The sequence below is a fragment of the Lagopus muta genome, chromosome 6, assembly GCF_023343835.1.
Source record: "Lagopus muta isolate bLagMut1 chromosome 6, bLagMut1 primary, whole genome shotgun sequence".
Taxonomy (NCBI): Eukaryota; Metazoa; Chordata; class Aves; order Galliformes; family Phasianidae; genus Lagopus; species Lagopus muta.
Window position 1 is genome coordinate 13,115,665 of NC_064438.1, and position 17,204 is coordinate 13,132,868.

Sequence of the window (17,204 nt, forward strand, 5' to 3'; positions counted from 1 at the left end):
AGTGCCTGGGTGTGCCATCAAATCAATTCCTTGCCCCTTTATAGCGTGCCATTTGCATTCCTTTGCTTTACATTTCACACTGTCTAACTGCTGCCTGGCGCCGAGCTCACTGCAGCTCTCATCTCACAGACCTGCAGATATGCAAGGCCTTATCTCCCAGGCAGACTATTCTTGGTAGTTGTTAAACAGGAGGGGTTTGCATCATCTGACCTTGGGTCCTACTAGGCTGAGATATTCCACAAGGGCATGGGGATTTTTTTTTTAAATTCTGCTTTCCCTTTCCCACTAGGCACTTAGCCTCTCACCTATACATTATGAGGCATAGCTGAAGCACAGATGGGATTTGGATTTGCTCACAATGAGTGTTGCAATAGCCAAGGCAGAGCTCATCTTTTGGAAAAATTTAGTTCCGCTGCTATTTCAAGCACTTTTACACCACTACTGTACATTTCTAGCTATTGCGAATTCTTCCCTGCCACAGCCAAACCTCCATTTCAAAGCCATAAAACAATTTTATTTATAAACAATATAAAAAATATAATACAGGTTTTGTATTAAAAACATGAGAAAAACTTCAAATCCTTAGAAGGCCAGGAGACTCCATCTGAAGGGTATTTGTCATGAAACACCGAGGCAAAAGCAGAATGAGGCAATTTTTGGTAGGGCAGGCAGATTATAGTCAGGCAATTAGACATCCCAGGCTGTGTAATCAATCACATGTAATGAGAGCACACGTGGGCATAGCATAACTCGAGGTGCGAGCCTGCTGTCACCAGCACCACCGTGAAAATACACTGCACATCAGTGCAGTCTTCTCAGGTTATCCTATGGTCATTCTTCATCAAATGATTTAAAAACATCTTTTCTAGACACCAGTAGGCCCATCTAGAAATAGATTTCTTCCTACTACAAACAGTAATTCCTAAAAGCAATAGAAGTAATGGCCTTAAGTTGCACTGGACAAGGTTCAGGTTGGATATTAGGGAAAATTTCTCCTCAGAAAGAGTGGTGATGAAGTGGCACAGGCTACCCAAGGACGTGGTGGAGGCACTGTCCCTGGAGGTGTTCAGGAATTGTGGAGGTGATGCATGTGGGATGTGACTAGCAGGCAATATTGGGGGTAAGTGGATGGTTGGACCAAACAATCTTAGAGGTCTTTTCCAACCTTAATGGTTCTATGAAGACTGGAAAATATCCAGAATTCTCCCTCATCTAACATCCAGTTTTGTCTATACAAAAGGAGGGGAAGAAGTCCAAGTAATGCAGGCTGTAGATAATCTGTTACACAGCTTTATGTCAGGAAAGAGCCTTTCTACACTTCTATAGGAAGCAAATCTGATGCACGAACATTTCACTCTTCTCAGCTTTAATAAACATTAGTGTCTGTAGTTCCACCTTTTTTAAGCCTGAACTTCCAAGAATCTGGCCTCCCACAGGCATTTCTCACAAGCTCCTAGATAGCTTTTCCAAAGCCATTTATAATAATATTTTTTTTTATTGCTGTGTTGTTTTTTAAAGAACTATCCTGCAGTAACCTTTTAGGGTTTGGGAGGTTTCATTCCCTCCTCTACAAATTTCTTTACCCAGAGCTTGATTTGGAATAATACTGAAAGGCAACCCTTTCAAGACTCCAGTAAATCCCAGATCATATTCTCCAGTGTGAAAGAGAAATGAACCAAATCCCATAAAAGCAGAGATGATGCAGATTTTGAAAGGGTTTAGAGTTAGATCTCATAAAGCAGTTAATCCAAAAATTTCATCTTAGGACATACAGGGAATAAAGGAATATTTAGTGAGACCAAGAAAGATAATACTGCATACAGACCACAAAGGATTAGATGTATGAAGTCATCACCATCGAGAAAAATACATTAAAGTTCAGGCAATACTTGCTGGAATGACAAGCAAAAAAAAAAAAGTTCAGATGTTGCCTCAGATGCTCAAAAATAGGTAATGCTTTTACATCCTGAACTCATACAAAAAATGAACCAGATTTCTACCTGTGCCGAATTCTCTTATTTTGAAAATTCACCTTAGATATCAGTAGGAGACGGAAGGAAAGTCGTGGTCATTTCTGGACTGGAAGGTACTGGAAGCACCTTTTCCTTTGGTTGAGATAGTGCACAGTTTGCCAGGATGAAAGGACAAGCCCCAGCAAACCGGAGATGGTCATTGCAAGCCTCCTGTGCCCTCTAGCAGTGCTCCGTGCCAGGATGCTTTGCATACCTTCAGCTCTGCTGCTGGTGGAGAGGCTGTGAGCAGGGTTTCACAAGGAGCCTGCCATGAAATGAAAGCCCTGGGTGGGGCCACGGAAGCTGGTACAGTTCATGCCCAGGTCACAACACTTATTTCCACCTGAGCATGCCTGACCTTCACCTGCATTAGCCCAGCACACATGAGAGGGTGCTGCACCTCCTGTCCATCCAGCAGCTTGCTGTTTGCCTCATCTGCCTGGCCAGAAGTTTAATGCCCAACTCCATGATTCCCCAAAGGGCTGCTTTTCTAGTTGTCCTACACAGCAGCTTTATTTCAAGAAAACAGGAGGAAGCTCCTCCTTCCCTCCACTGCCAATGAAGGTCCCATCTAGGAAATGCTACTTCTGCCCAACCTCAGCCCCTCAGGTCTCCCAGTCTGCTTTTCCAGAGGCCTTGATAGATTTAAAAGCACTAATCCTTTCCCCACACACCTCATCCCTCAGCTCCCTGAGCCAGAGGTCTCAGCCTGCAGACCCCAGTTCCACCCAGTCCACCTTCCCATGCCAAGCCCTTGCATTCATCCCAACCTTTCATCCCCTCCCTGTCCAACAATCCTTCCCACACATCCTTCCTGCCCTGAGCTCCCCACACTCCCACCACAGGGCTGGGTCATTCACTGGGGCAGGTCAGAACTCAGTGCAAGCACAATCCTTAGTCTGTAGGATTAGGAGATGTAAAGGAGAACGCTGCCCATGTTGGTGCGTGCGTGCATGACTTGAGGAAGGTTGTACCATCCCACGGTGCCCTCCAGGTGCTTCCAAACTCCTGCTGGGCTCAGCCCTGCTCTTTTGCCCCCTCCTCTGGTGGCCTCAACTACACCGAGCTTTATGGCTGTTTGGGATTCATTTTTTCTGCTGCTTTTCTGAAATAGCAAAATGCTGGCACATGCTTCTCATAAACAATAAAAAGAAATATGTCCCAAAAATGGGATGTCAGCTGTGCTTTGCCCGCTCAGGAGAGGATACAACCAGAAAAACTGGCTGTGTTCCTCCAAGGTAGGAGATATTTGCATGTGTACATCTCGTGATGGAAAGAGTCAGCACCCCAAAGGCTGTGTAATCCAAATAGCGGTACAGAATATGAATTAGGAGAGGGAGGGGAAAAAAAAAAAAATCTAATTGCCCCCATTCTATGCCTGAGGAGCACCACTGCAGAAGGAAGGGACAACTTACATCACAGGAAAACTGCAGCAGAGCCAAGTCCCAAATCCCACTTCAGGGACTCAACCTCAGCCTATTCTGTGCTTTCTGTTTAGTGTTAACAAAGAAAACAGTATTTCCCTGGATTTCAGTCCTGAGTGATACTGCTGGATTTGCTGCCCAGTCATGAAAAGTTCCAGGACTGGGAAGAGCAGATGAAGTTCCTATGAGTCATTAGTAGACACTGTCTCATTGTACAAGCAGAGCGATCAGGGTCACCTCCTGCCCTCCATGCTGCCTCTATTGAGGTCAGGCCCAAAATACCTCGGTACCTTCCTACAGCATTCTGTTGTTTTGTTCCTTCTCAACACAACCTTGCAGAAAGCCAGCTCACGATGTGGTCACTGGGCCCATAAGCCAGACACACACTTCCCTGAGCTGTTTCAGGCATGTTTCCTAAGAAGGAACATCCCATTTCTCTTTGTTGGCCACCTAGAGCCTGAACAGTAGATGTAGGTATAGCTGCCCCCCCTGCAGATGTCTGAGCTGAAGTGAACTCCACCTGCACGGAGACATTCCTCATGCTCAGGAATAGGTTAAACAAGTCATCAGGCATGGAAAGCTGAGCTGTAGGAGATGGAAGGGAGAAGCAGCCCAGACTTTAGCACTGATCCAACAAGTTGCTAGGAGATGAGGTGCAGGATACTCTGTCCAAGGATGTTTAACATAGACCCTACAGACAGTCTTTGGGACGATGGTTTCCAAAGCTAGAACCAGCATCATGCAGAGTAGGTGAGAAGAAATGGCTTGAATCTCCTGGACCTTGTTGTTGTTCTCTTGTTTTGGTGTTATTTTTTCCTATTTATTTTCTGCACCTTCCCTAATCCGTCAGCTCACTGACCAACAGCCCATTTCTTATTCCCTCTCCATGCCTCCTACGCACCACAGAGCCTGACCGATGGTGGCAGACGCTGCAGCTCAGGCACCTCCCTCTCCCCAGAGCCCCTTGACACAAAAGACAAAGCAAGGCCTGTGCCAGCATCACCAAACGACATCATTCCAGGCAGGAAAATGTCACAGTTTCTTCTGGAACGAGCAGGAGTGACTCTGGGCAGCAGAATGCCTGGCTTTGTGCAGGAGCAGAACGCACCCCCCTCTCCCTCCGCCACTCTCCCACCCGCCTTCCCAGCTCCCAACTTTCAGCCCTTTCAACACCCACAGTCTTTCCACTCAGCCGCTAAGTGATGAAAAATTCCCTGCCAGAGGACACGGTTCAAATGGGTTATTGAAAAGAAAAGCAATTCCCTACTCTGGGTGAACAAGTTCCCTCCCTTCCCCTTGAGGAAGAAGGGTAATAGCACAGCCAGGAAGGGAAGTAAAAAACCCAACCATCCCCAAAGCTTGTTATAATATTAAATAAGAGACCAAAGGGGTTTGGCCAGGAAAATCCCAAGTTCAAAAGAATAATTGCTCAGAGAGATTTAAGCCTAAAGCTGAGTCACTGAAATGAAGAAACATCTCCTCGTCCATAGAAAGCAAACAAATCTTGGGTCGTGCTGCAACGTTTCCGTATGTCCTTGTTAGAAAGAAAGAAGAAAGAGGAGCCAAATGCAATTAATCACTGGCTCAGAAGAAAGGATGAGATCTCTCTAATTAACTACCTTAGGCTCATCTTTCTGCTTTTGAAAACTAATCCAGCCTCCTTCTCTCACCCTTCACCTGCAGCACCGACACGAAAGCCTGCTAGAAGTACACGGTCACCTCTCCCGTGGTGCACACAAATCTGCTGCAGCTTTCCAATGAGTGCCCAGAGCATAGTAAACTTTGTGCTGCACACCACAGAGATGCTTTTCTCAGCCCCTTTTGTGGCTGGGCTGTGATGGACTCTGCATGCTCGCTAATAACATGAAGACCTCAAGTGAACTACAGGAGTTGGTTTCAAGCTGGGTATTATATCCACTATCCTCATCCAGCTGTCAAATGACCAGAAAACTTCAATTAAAAAGCACATCAACATGAAAACACTCCCCAAACAATGATCACAAGCAGTTGTAATTTTAACTAATTGCTTTATATCTGATCCTCAGGTGGTTTAAATCTGTCTGACCATCACTCTGCCCACAGAAAGCTCATTCTCCACAGCTGCATGCAGTTTGTTCAGAGGTGAGAGGACAGGGCTACATATTAAGAGTAAGCCTTTAAAAATTAAGTTCAAGAGGGTGAAACCAACTGGCAAGCAGCTCTTTCATTTGCAAAAGGCAAAGCTACATTTCACAGATGATTTCTTTGCTGTAACATCATTCAAAACTTTGGAAAATGGGGGGGAAAAAAAAAACCACAGCACTTCAGAGAAGAGGAAAGACTGGAGCTGGTGGCTACAGCTGAGGAGTAGAGATCTGGATTTGACATCCAAAAAGGGCAAACAGATCAGAACAAGTCACTCAGTTTTTCCTTCTTGGGGCTCCCTTGGTAAATAAGAGCCAATAAATATTAGCCTAACAATGAAAACAATAACAGACCAGCTCTTTAGGTCAAGTACATCAATGGTAAATACAATACAGTGGAATAATAGCAAAATGACATCAGCCGAGGAACCAAGAATGACTTCTATCCCCTCTCGTGTATACAAACCACTACTAACATATGAATAATGCTGTCAACATGCATGTCTGGGAACGCTCTGTAGCAAGGGAGGGCAAAGAATGCCAAATGGACAGAACTCTCCAGCTTTGCTTATCTGTGACGTGGCAAAAATATTTATTTTCAAACAAGTCAATTGGGGCATTTGTGTACGAGAAAAGGAAGCGATTACACAGCTCCAAGTACGGCTGTACTGCTACTTTCTGTCTCACTATGGGAAACAGGAAGGGATGCACCAACAGGGACAATGATCCCTGGATTCCTTAACATGACACCCACTCCTTTCCCTCCAGGACAATGTCACAGACACAGCCGGAGGTCACTATTGATGCTGCAGGGGCCGTTCTACGAGATGGCAGGAGCAGCAGCCCCCAAGGCACCGCAATGGGATGGTCCATCGGCCACTCATGAACTGTGGGCTGAAGCTGCCCTCCGCCGGACGCACGGACTTGGATGGGGATTTGTTAGTGACATCAGTTGCAGAACGAGCCGACGGTGACACCTAGCGGGCACAGCCTGCTTCAGAGGTAAGCGCCGTGCCTGGAAACCGGCTTCACCCGTCCACGTATGCACACACACGTCCATATATATATATATATCATGAAAACCCTTCATCCTGCACTACCGAACAGCTACAATGCTGGCAGAGGTTGAAAAATAAACCATTTCCATGCTAAAAATGAGTATGCAAAAGCAAGAGTGCGTAAGAAAAACAAAGTCAAATTAATGCTCAAAAGGTTGCAAAGGCTTCTCCCCACCATCTACAGAAATACAGGGGAACTTTCCCTAGAAGATAATAGCCACGTGCATTTCCCTGCCTGCAGAGTTCCCTGTGTATTTTAGTAATAACAAACAACAACCACTAAAATTCAATACAACCAGGAATTTCTTCTCTATTGCAGCACATAGAAGGTGACAGCCTGCTACATCATGCCACGCACTAGAAAGCATACAGAAGAGCAACAGGTGTGTGCTTCGACCTCCTCCATCTCTTCCCATCCACATCCCAGTTTTGCTTTCCCTTTCCCTGACATCTTTCTCCATACTGAGCATCAATCCCTGCAAGAGTTTCACTCTGCATCAGGTTTCCATTTCTCAATTGTACAACATTGTTAGAAGTAGGCTATGCAGTGCATGCTGCTTTTCAGCACACGTAGCTCCAGAGAAAAGCAGGGAGAAAGGCTCCACTTCTCACTTCAACTTCTTTCCTTACACATCTTTGCTACTATGAAAAACATGGTTTTTTTTTGTTGTTGTTTTGTTGTTGTTGTTGTTTGTTTTTTAAATCATAATAAAAAGCCTCCATAAAAACAGCAAGTAGTTCTTCACAGCAGTGTGGATAGCAAAATACTGAGTTCTGGTGTGAACCTCTACTGCCACCATCACGGCAAGGAAGGGTCTACAGCTGAGTTACTCAATTCGAGTGCTATTCACAATGGAACACAAAGATGCCTTTCAGCAGGGGTCAGGTTTGAAGCATTCTTTGCCTAATCAACCCTAAACGCTAGCAAAAAGCTGTTAGCACAAGTTAGAGAAGCCTTCTAGACGCTCTAAATCTTACAAGCTTTGTTCATGTTGCAAGCAAGGCCACACCAAACAAACTCACCCAAATTTGGTGGAAATGATCCCTCCCAGGGCAGAGCCGATGATGACTCCTACTCCAAAGCAAAGGCCCAGCCTCCCCAAGGCAGCAGCACGTTCAGAAGGAGCTGTCAGATCTGTGATGACCTTCTGAGCACCTGTAAGGAAACAATCACTGCAAAGAAGCCTGCTGCAGTGCCCAAGAAATGTGTACAAGTATATAAGCCACTGAATTATAAAACAAAATGAATTATGATTATAAAATCATTAAGGTTGGAAAAGGTGTCTACGATTATGAATCTCAATCACCAACCATTCCCACTGACCATGTCCCTGAGTGCTGCATCTCCACAGCTCTTAAACCACCTTCCTGGGCAGCCTGTGCCAGTGTCTCATCAGCACATGCCACAGAACTGTCCTTTAAGCCCTATTCTCACACACACCACCAGAAGAAATTCATTCCATCTATAAGCTGGAGAAAGGGACACTCCAACCCTTTCACAAGTGGCAATAAGAGGCTAACACTCTGCCAGCACAGTCTCCCAGCAACTAAAGCTGGCGGTACAGCTTTTACTAGAAACATCTAGGAAAGTCAGACTAAAGCAGAACAACTTGGTGGGAAGTGTTGGAAATAAAAGCCATTTTTGTGACCCCATATTGATGCGACTAATTCACTTATTTTAACAGCAGAAATGAAAAAGTTCTCCTACAAAACTTTTGGTTGCAAAAAAGCAGCAGGGAAGTTCAGGATAGGGCTTGTACAGGAAACATTTTGCTGTCTGTGTTCAGACGTCAATGCCCAAACAATATTCTCAAGATCATTCTTGAGAACAGACGTATAGAGAAGAAGCCCTGCTTTCCAGAGCCACTACTCTGGGTTCTACAGTGCAACAGCACTGCAACGTGATGGAAGACGGAGCAATAACAGCAGAGCAGCAAGGTCCTAAGCTGCAGTAAGTGAGAATTTGCTCAAACACATTTATTTCTGTGAGCACAGAAATAAAGAGAAGAATCTGCTTACCCTCAGAAGCCCTCAGGTAGGCAGGAATCTCCACCAAGATCTCTTTGCCTCCATTGCCAACCCTTAAAAGAGGTCTGGGAAGGGGTGGATCCTGGCTCCACCCCTTCCAGTCACTCAGGTGCACTGCATAAACATGAGCTCCCCTGGATTAGCCCTGCCTTCCTACCAGGTGATCAATCACTGCTTCAGGCCTTGACTTAGCATTTCCATTACAAGCACCGTTATAGCTCTTTCACACTTTCATTGTTTCAGTCCTAGTGCCCAACAGATGTTCTTTAATGCTGCTGGTTTCCAGTAACATGAGCACAAAAAGAGAACTCTAGCAATAAAAACTGGGAAGTCCCTCATCCCCAACCAACCTTACCTGGCAGCCCATGCATGAACACTGATGGTAGCCTGGAGAGAAAGAGGATGGGGATGCTGGTGGAGATGGACAGGAGCAGAAAGAAGGCACTCGCAGATGCACAGGAGAGAGTTAAGGCAGCTCTGTTGCCAAACTGATCTGCAAACCTAGAGCAAAATTGGTGAGAGGCTGTAAGGAGTGGGATTGTGCAGTTCCAGGGGGATGAAGCTGTTCAGCGACCTTGGCCACATTCACTGGTCCCCTGCAAGAGCTGATGGGGCCTCCAAGAGTGAGTTTACTTTGCAACTCTGAGTCTGTTCAGATCAAGGAATCAGGCTAGATTATTATTTTTTTTTTTAAGTCCAGATTCAGTGATAACTGAAGCTGTTCCAGCTTATTTCTAGCAGTCTTGCATGCAGGAAAATCCTTTTCTTCTCAAACCTACATCAAAAATTTTGGCTTCAGTCTGGCAACATACATCCTCAAACTCATCTACACCATTGGCAATCCATACACATATGAATCTTTGTCTTCTCCTATTCCCTTCAGTGCCTTTTCTGGACATTGGAGGGAAAACAGATTTTGGATGTGCCAGGTACAGACCAGAATCCCATGAAGGGACAACAAAGCACATAGCAGCACCTTATACATGTATCAGCTGATCAGTAGCAGGGCGAAGGAGAAAAGCTAGTTTTCCTCAGTTTCCCATCACCACACTGCTTGTTCAAGTTTTTCTGCCCTTTGGGAAGAGGCTCCCTACAGTCATTCTAGGATTTTTCTTGCTATTCATACTTTAGGAACAGGAGCTCATGTCCCATGAGACAGGCTTTTCCCACTTTTTTCCTCTTTCTGTAGATGAGCTTGTAGATAAAGCAGTTCTTAAAAATGCACATAAACTCAAAGGAATTTTAACTTTCTATTAAACTCTGACTTAAATTCAGGGAAATGTGGCCATAGAAATAACATGACCTACAGTCTTTTCATTGACAGCTCTACTTAACATGAATAAATACCCTTTTTTTTCCCCTAGGTTCCCCAGTCAGAGGACATTTCTAAGGTTACAAGTGACTATAAAATGCTTGCAAGATTAAGCCATTAGGACCTAGGCTCTGAGGACTCCGATGTCTTAAGCCTGTTCCCAGTATATTGTTACACTTAAATGTGTGCCATTAAAACATAGCTATGTTAACATAAAGGCTGCTTCTATGTTGCAGTATTTCCAATTAGAGTGTATTTATTTTCCCCTTGGTCTGTTATGAAATCTTCAAATATTTCAGCGGGGCCATGAAACAGAACTAAACTTTTTATTGTTATTATTAAAATATAAGAGATTGGCCTTTTTCAGCCATGAAAAGGGTCATGAGTATTGTTCTCACCTTCCAAAAACAGGACCTCCCACGAGCTGGAGGACACCAAAGATTGTCTGAAGGTACCCAAACCCCACCGAATCCAAACCCAGGTTCTTTGCCAAGTACTAAAAAAAGAAAAATACAAAAAACAATGGGTCAGGGGAAATGAAACATGCTGCATTTCTGAATAAAGAGTTTCACGGCCCATGTAAAGGACCAGAGCTCCAAATTCTGAGAAGTTGCTTTCTTCAGCTTCCTCTATCTACACATGAAATCTTTGTCATAGAATCATTAAGGTTGGAAAAGATCTCCAAGTTCATCAAGTCCAACCATAAATGCATCACACCATGTGGACTGGACCATGCCCTCAGTGCCATATCTCCATGTTTCTTGAACACCTCCAGAGTCGGTGACTCCACCAACTCCCTGTGCCTGTTCCAGTTTATCACCTTTCTCTCAGAAAAGCTGGTGAATAAATACTAAGTCTCTGGCCTACACTATCTACTAAGAAAAATCAGCAGGATGTGATCAAAACCATCAGTTTTGCACCAGGTGACAAATCAGAATCACTTCTCATGCTCACGGTCCAACACAGCTAACACAGCAAGCATGGGGTATTAAACAGCCTTCAGAAAAAGAACAAAGTAAACCTGGAAGAGCCATTTGCACAAAGACAAGAAATGCTGTGTCCAGCAATCCATACTCACAGGTATGACTCCAAACTGCATGAACAGAAAGGTCAGATCCAGGGTTACGATCAGGTAGGCAGCAAGGATCACCTGGCCCCTCCTGACCTCTCCCATAGCGTTGCTCTGCCCCCAGCTCTCACTCTTCATCCTCCCGGCTCCTTCTTCACCCTCTGGACTGTTTTTTCCACTCATTGTGCTCATGGAGTGACTTAAGGCAGGCTGAAATAGGATATGGAGGTGCGTTCTGACTGGGAACGCAGAGAATATGAAAGGTGCAAAAGCTGTGTTTACAGTCCAAAGCTTAACAGTGTAAAGATGCTGAGTCACCAGGCCGGGGACTGTCTTTACCTTTTCCTTCTCTCCTCCCCTTTTGTCAAGCAGGATCAGAGGCAAACTCTCACTTGAGCCCCAGATCTCACTGCTCAGCCTTGTCCTGGTGGGATCGCTGTGTGGAGGGCCATGCAGAGACCAGCTTGGGAATGCCAGCAAGGCTAACCTGGACATTGCCCCATGCAAGAACACGTGGCAAATTCTTCAGCTCCTTAACTCCTTCCCTTCTTTCACTTTTTTCTTTGTTTCAGCTGGAACAGAACTGTTTTCTTCAGACCATCTGGTATAATGCTATGTTTTAGTTCTAGGAGAAAAACAATGCTGATAACACACCAATGTTTACAGCTGCTGCTAAACAACACTGTATGGAACCAAGGCTGGGAGCTGGGAGGGAATGTTGCCTCTAGTGGCCCAGAAAAGATAACTGTTTTGATTCTTCATTGAAAGAATACTAATTTTAGTTTTGGAGGTTGCAAGCAAGCAAAGCCTACAGTGAAGCAACTACCTCTCTGTCCTTGTGCTTCTTGCAGTAAGCTCATATAGCCTCTGATCAAACATCAGCCCCACACAGAATTACCATTACTCTCACCACAATCTCCACTTGAACCCCCTTCTCCCCTGAACCAGGTGCTGCAAATTGAGAGACTGCCTGCACTACAAAGTGCTCACGTGTGACTCCACTAAGACTACAGATTAATAGCCCAACCCAAAACATACACAAAAAGAAAAAAGTATTAAATTCACACAAATTAGGAGGCTGACTGCAAACTGAGGAATTCAAACAAACAAACAAAATTCTTTTGTCCTTTTTGTTTGGTTGTTCCTTGTTTGTTTGTTTGTGTGCTTGTTTGCTTGGGTTTTTGTTTCCTTGCTTGTCTGCTCTCAGTTTTATTTGTTTGCTCATCTGCTGAAGCCTGGAGGACTGGTTCAGTATTATCTTTATTTTAAAGAGGAACAGAAAACAGAAATTCCAGCACCCTGGCTTTGTAGATTATGGGGTTCTGGTGAGAAGAGACCTCAAGAGATCATGTCCTCCCTCCTGTTTGAACACATCAGCTCAGTTGTGGCTTTCCCCAAGCCAGCTTCGAAAACACCCAGGGAAAGAGATCTGCCACTTTTCTAGTACCTGGGGAGATGTTTTTCCTAATGACCAATCCACATTTCTCAAACTGCAGCCAGTGGCCACTGTCCCTTGAGGTATCAGCTGCCACCATCAAGATGCATTTGGCTGGATCACCTCCAAGCGCTTGGAGCAGCTGCAGGCTGCTGTTGGATCCCCCTGGACCACTCTTTGCCAAAGACATTGGGGGCAGGGGGATTAGAACTAGATGATCTTTAAGGACCCTTCCAATGCAAACCATTCTGTGATTTTACGATTCTACCAAGTCCTGCAGACCCCCTGACCTCCCAGGCAGCCCAGCCAAACTGAGGGATGAGGAGCGAGGGACCTTCTCATGGCACACAACGAGATGATGAGAAGGTGAGGCACACCTCATGGTGGAGTGCAGGGGGGAGCCCAGTGTTTTGGAGAGGGCTGTCAGGCTCCGCCTCCTGGTGAATGTAGGGAGGATCCACGGTTTAATGTTTCACCAGGGACTGGTGCTGTGCTGCTGGAGGCTGCAAGGAACAGCCTTCTGCAAACACATTCAGAGAGAGCATGAGTCAAAAAGCACTTTTAAAGAGTGACCCTCCTATGGCGATGCAGACCCAGCTCAGGACAGCTTAGACGTCGCATTTGTTACTAAAGAAGGAAGGTTACCCAGAGTGCATCCCAATTTAGCAAAGGATTGGTGCTGGGCATTGAATTTGTCTAAGTGCAAAACAATGGGTTTTTTTGCGCTTTGGGTTTCCTGCACACAGCAGCAACATTGTCAAGTAAGACTTCCTGGTTTGCACTGGGCAGGCACAATGCACAAATTGCCAACATTGAATAGAAGAGTAAAATTAATGACAGAGCTCTCTTTCCAGAGGTTTTGAGACAATCACGAAAACAGCTCACGAAATACAATGTGAAACAGTGCTAACAGGAAACATTGCTGACTTGGACGTGAAAAGCTGCAATATTTTGACTGGTAAATTTGTCTCTGCAGCAACTGGAAAGGGATTCCAGGGAGGCAATGACTTGCATACGTTTTGCTCTCCATCAGCCACCCTCTGCCTCCACAGACAGCCTCATCCTGCCCAGGAGCCCAATCCAGCTATGACTCGGCTACTCTGCAGTGCTAACACATCATTCCCAAAGGGTTGTCCACACTGGTGCTGCATTTTGTTCTAAGGGGTCTGTTCTGGGTCATCACGTCACTGACGAGTCACATGGAAATAAGAGAGACTGATTTTTAAAGCAGGGGAGAACACATTATGAATAGAAGATGAATTTTCTTGGGTACGATAAATAAACTTTAAACAGATGCATATCCCAGGGAGACTGTGTTGAAAGCAAGCAAGGAGATGAGTGTGAATGCCTTGTGATTATACTGCAGATTAGGCCATTAGCTATGCATTAAGCCTTGACAATTATTCTCAACATTTTTGGCGTATTTACAGTTGCCCTCCCTGGTATATCTTTCCTGAGGCCTATTTATCTGGTAATCTCTGGAAAAATAGATGGGGAAACCCGAGAACAACTTTACAAAAGAAATTTGCAAAGACTTAGTGTTTATGTTACTCAGGAAGAAATCTTTCTTAAATCACTGGAAATGGGAAGCCTGGCCAGCTGAAAGCACTTGGGGAGGGGAAACCCACCCACGGCAACTGCAGCAGTTGGAAATGTTGGTTGAGAAAGGATAAACCGTGAGGAAATCCATCCTAGATTCTTCCCTTCACCTGACTTTTTTTGACAGAGGAAGGTTAATGTGACCTGCAGCAATGCCAAGAGCTCTGGGTGGGATCCACCTGTCAGAACAGGATTTACAATCTCAGAAGGGCCTTTAAAAGGGACAGAAGTGCTGGCCAGCAACAAAGGGCAGCTCTCAGGAATCAAATCCTTTGTCAAAGTGAGTTGGTGGTCCCTCCAGCTGTGAAAAAAAGCAGTGAGATCATCCAGATTCTGCTCCAGAACAACAACAAAAGACCCCTTTGGGAGACAACCCCCAGGGAGCCATCCTCCTGGTGATGCTTCTGAAGCTCAGAAGTGTGGTAGGGGAAAGGGAAGCAACCTCCTGAAGTATTCCCAAAGGCCTTCAGGCCTCTCCAGGAAGGAGACTGGGATGCTCCTGGTGGAGAAACACTCTGATAATGGGAACCCAAAGCACTGTATGGGCTCATGTTGCTCACACAAGCCATCATTCCCTTTCCAACCTGAGTGGAAGGCTCTGACTTGTGCTGTGCTGAAAGATTTGCACTGTTGAGCAAATGAGAGCACATACAGCCCTGGTATGGCCAGAATTATGTCCCACAGTTGTCGACTGATTTATTCTTTTGTCTAATTGTGTTCACAAAGAAAAAAAAAAAAAAAAAAGCAGCTTGCTAATGAATGGAAAAAGAATCCACAAGGCCAGCAAAAAAAGGAAAAAAAAAAAAGAAAAAAAAAAAAAGAAAAAAAAGAGCCTTCTTTAGTTTACAAAATAGCAAAATAGCACAGTCTTTGGGGATTTTCATAAGAACTACAGAAATGGTCCAAATCGGCAATGAAATCAGATTCCCAGTGGCTGCAGGACTCTTTTGGCTCTTTCTACATGTGTATTAAATTGCAAAAAGCAATTATTTGTAATTTGTTTTTATAAAAATGCGGGTGTGCTTATTCTGCCTGGCGAATTGTTTTGTGAAATGGAAAAAGACCATTGTTCATTATTTTGGTAAAGTCTTTGTTACTTAGCATATTAAACTGCAAATCACACTTTATCTGAAATAGGGCTGGTTCTAATTGACTTTTTAATGGCAGAGCCCCAAAGCTCCATCTAATACTGAAACCCTGTCTGGTGCCCTGCAAGCAAAACAAGAGCTCCAGACTCAGATGAGGGAAAAGAAGTGGATCCTCCTTGGCTCACAGCTGGGGCTCCGACAGCCAGCAGGGTGCGACGGCTCGAAATCACGAAGGAAGTCTGTGGAAGAGACTGGAATCAGATTTGGTCATCCTTTGGCCTCCAGTGCTGCTGCTTAACCACAGGGCAGCTTCTCCTCTCTGGATAAACCAAACCAAAAGAGAACATTTCTGAATGCTGGAGTCTGACATCAACACATATGCAGATGGGGTAGAGACTGTGTCAATTGTGAACGAGTTTTGGAAAAATGCTGTGGCCTGACTTCAGGAGTCACACCAAGAATAACATGACCACATAGGCAGAGAACACACGGCTCTTTGCGCTCATCCCATCACATCAGCTCTGGCAGTGCCCTGCTGGGACAGGATGGTGCCTGCTTTAAATGACACCTTGCTGAGGTCACTCCTCATCTTGTCACATGGGGCTGCAATGATCACAGCCTCCTCTACCTACCCAGACCTCTCCAGGACCTCCAGATGGCTCTGCCCCTTCGGGCAAGGGATGCTTGTCCCCAGACTTGCTGCTGGACAGCATCTGAAGTTCTGGCTTCCAAGATGCACATACTGTGTGTCTCAGAAATATCACAGAACCATCACAAAACCATGACAGTTGGAAAGATCAATAAGTCCATCCAGTCCAACCATCAACCCATGCCTTTGACCGCTACAGAGCGTGCCCCCAACTACCACATCCACCCTTTTCTTGAACACATCTAGGGATGGTGACCCCACCACCTCCCAGGGCAGCCTGTTCTTAATGCATCACCACTTTTTCTGGCAACAAATTTTTCCTAATATCCAACCTGAACCTCCCCTGGTTCAACCTAAGGCCATCGCCTCTCATCCTATTGTTGTGACCCACGAGAAGAGGACAATCCTTGCCACAACCTCCTTTTGGGTCACTGTAGAGAGCAAAGTACATAGGAAGCCCAAACGTTTATATCCAAAGAATATGCAAGATGTGACAAAAATGGATGCACATACAGACAAAGAAAGCCTCTCGGTCAGCCTTCAATGTGCAATGTGTCATTCAGCCCATATCATACAGCCACCTCCTGGAATCACAGCGATGTCTGGAATGCAGAAGCTGTTTATCATCTAAATAACATTTAAGCCGTTATAATTTATATGAGAATTGTAAATGATTTGGGCTGTATGAAGCCTCTTGTTGTGGTTTGTTGCAGGAATGCTGCAGATTTCCTCTGCAAACATTACATTCTGCAAACAATGGGCGTCTGAGATGCTTTCAGCTGGTCTCGAGCCTCCTGCATCTACCAAAATATTTTCCTGTGTCAGAATCAGACAATCGCCCGGTTTATAACTTTCAGACGTTTGAGAGACCACTGTAACACAATGTAACTGCAGTCCCTCTGCTGGTTGGCTGTCCAGCTAAGCTGTACTCGGCACAAAACAAAACGTGGATGTGTATTTAATGTTCCTGCTAATGTAGGTTTCTTTGTAGGGCAATCAGAGAGCTGCAAGGCACACGTCAGTAAGGCCTCACCCATCCCACCCTGGTCCCCTACACAGAGGTCTGTGTGATGCTCCCAGACAAACCCCACCTGCATGCAGGCAGGGAAGATGTGCATACCCTGACCCGTTCCCAGGTTGGTTTCTCCTTGGGATGTAAAGAGAAGGGGATGGCTGCCCCATGTGCCACATGCTGTGCAGCTTTGGAACGACTTCATGTGGCATGTGGTCACTGCCCGTACGGGGATGAGGTGGAATGGAGGAGGAGGGATAGTCATAGCAAAGCGGGGAAGAATTTATCAGCAGCTCAGAGGCAGTGACATTGACTGAGGTGGCCCAACAACAGCACATCACTGTATCAGCACTTCTACATGCTCACAGTCCTGGTTTTACTTACAAGAGGGATGG

The 17,204-nt window shown here is 45.3% G+C and overlaps 2 protein-coding genes across 5 annotated transcripts in view; one reads left to right on the forward strand and one right to left on the reverse strand.

Moving 5' to 3' along the window:
• SLC22A18 (solute carrier family 22 member 18) overlaps positions 1 to 11,625 on the reverse strand; it is a 48,597-nt gene extending 36,972 nt beyond the window's left edge. Inside the window, exons 1-5 of one of the 4 annotated variants that reach the window (XM_048948650.1) lie at positions 11,366 to 11,593; positions 11,036 to 11,236; positions 10,356 to 10,453; positions 9,001 to 9,146; positions 7,641 to 7,773 (exon numbers count right to left, since the gene is read on the reverse strand). In XM_048948650.1, coding sequence (XP_048804607.1) covers positions 7,641 to 7,773; positions 9,001 to 9,146; positions 10,356 to 10,453; positions 11,036 to 11,236; positions 11,366 to 11,521 — 734 coding nt within the window. In that variant the 5' untranslated portion in view covers positions 11,522 to 11,593. Of the gene's footprint in view, positions 1 to 7,640; positions 7,774 to 9,000; positions 9,147 to 10,355; positions 10,454 to 11,035 lie in introns of all 4 variants that reach the window. The other 3 variants (XM_048948651.1, XM_048948649.1, XM_048948652.1) reach the window with 3 other exon arrangements.
• Positions 1 to 17,204, forward strand: part of NAP1L4 (nucleosome assembly protein 1 like 4) — a 215,953-nt gene that overhangs the window by 79,300 nt on the left and 119,449 nt on the right. The gene's annotated exons all lie outside the window — the stretch shown is intronic.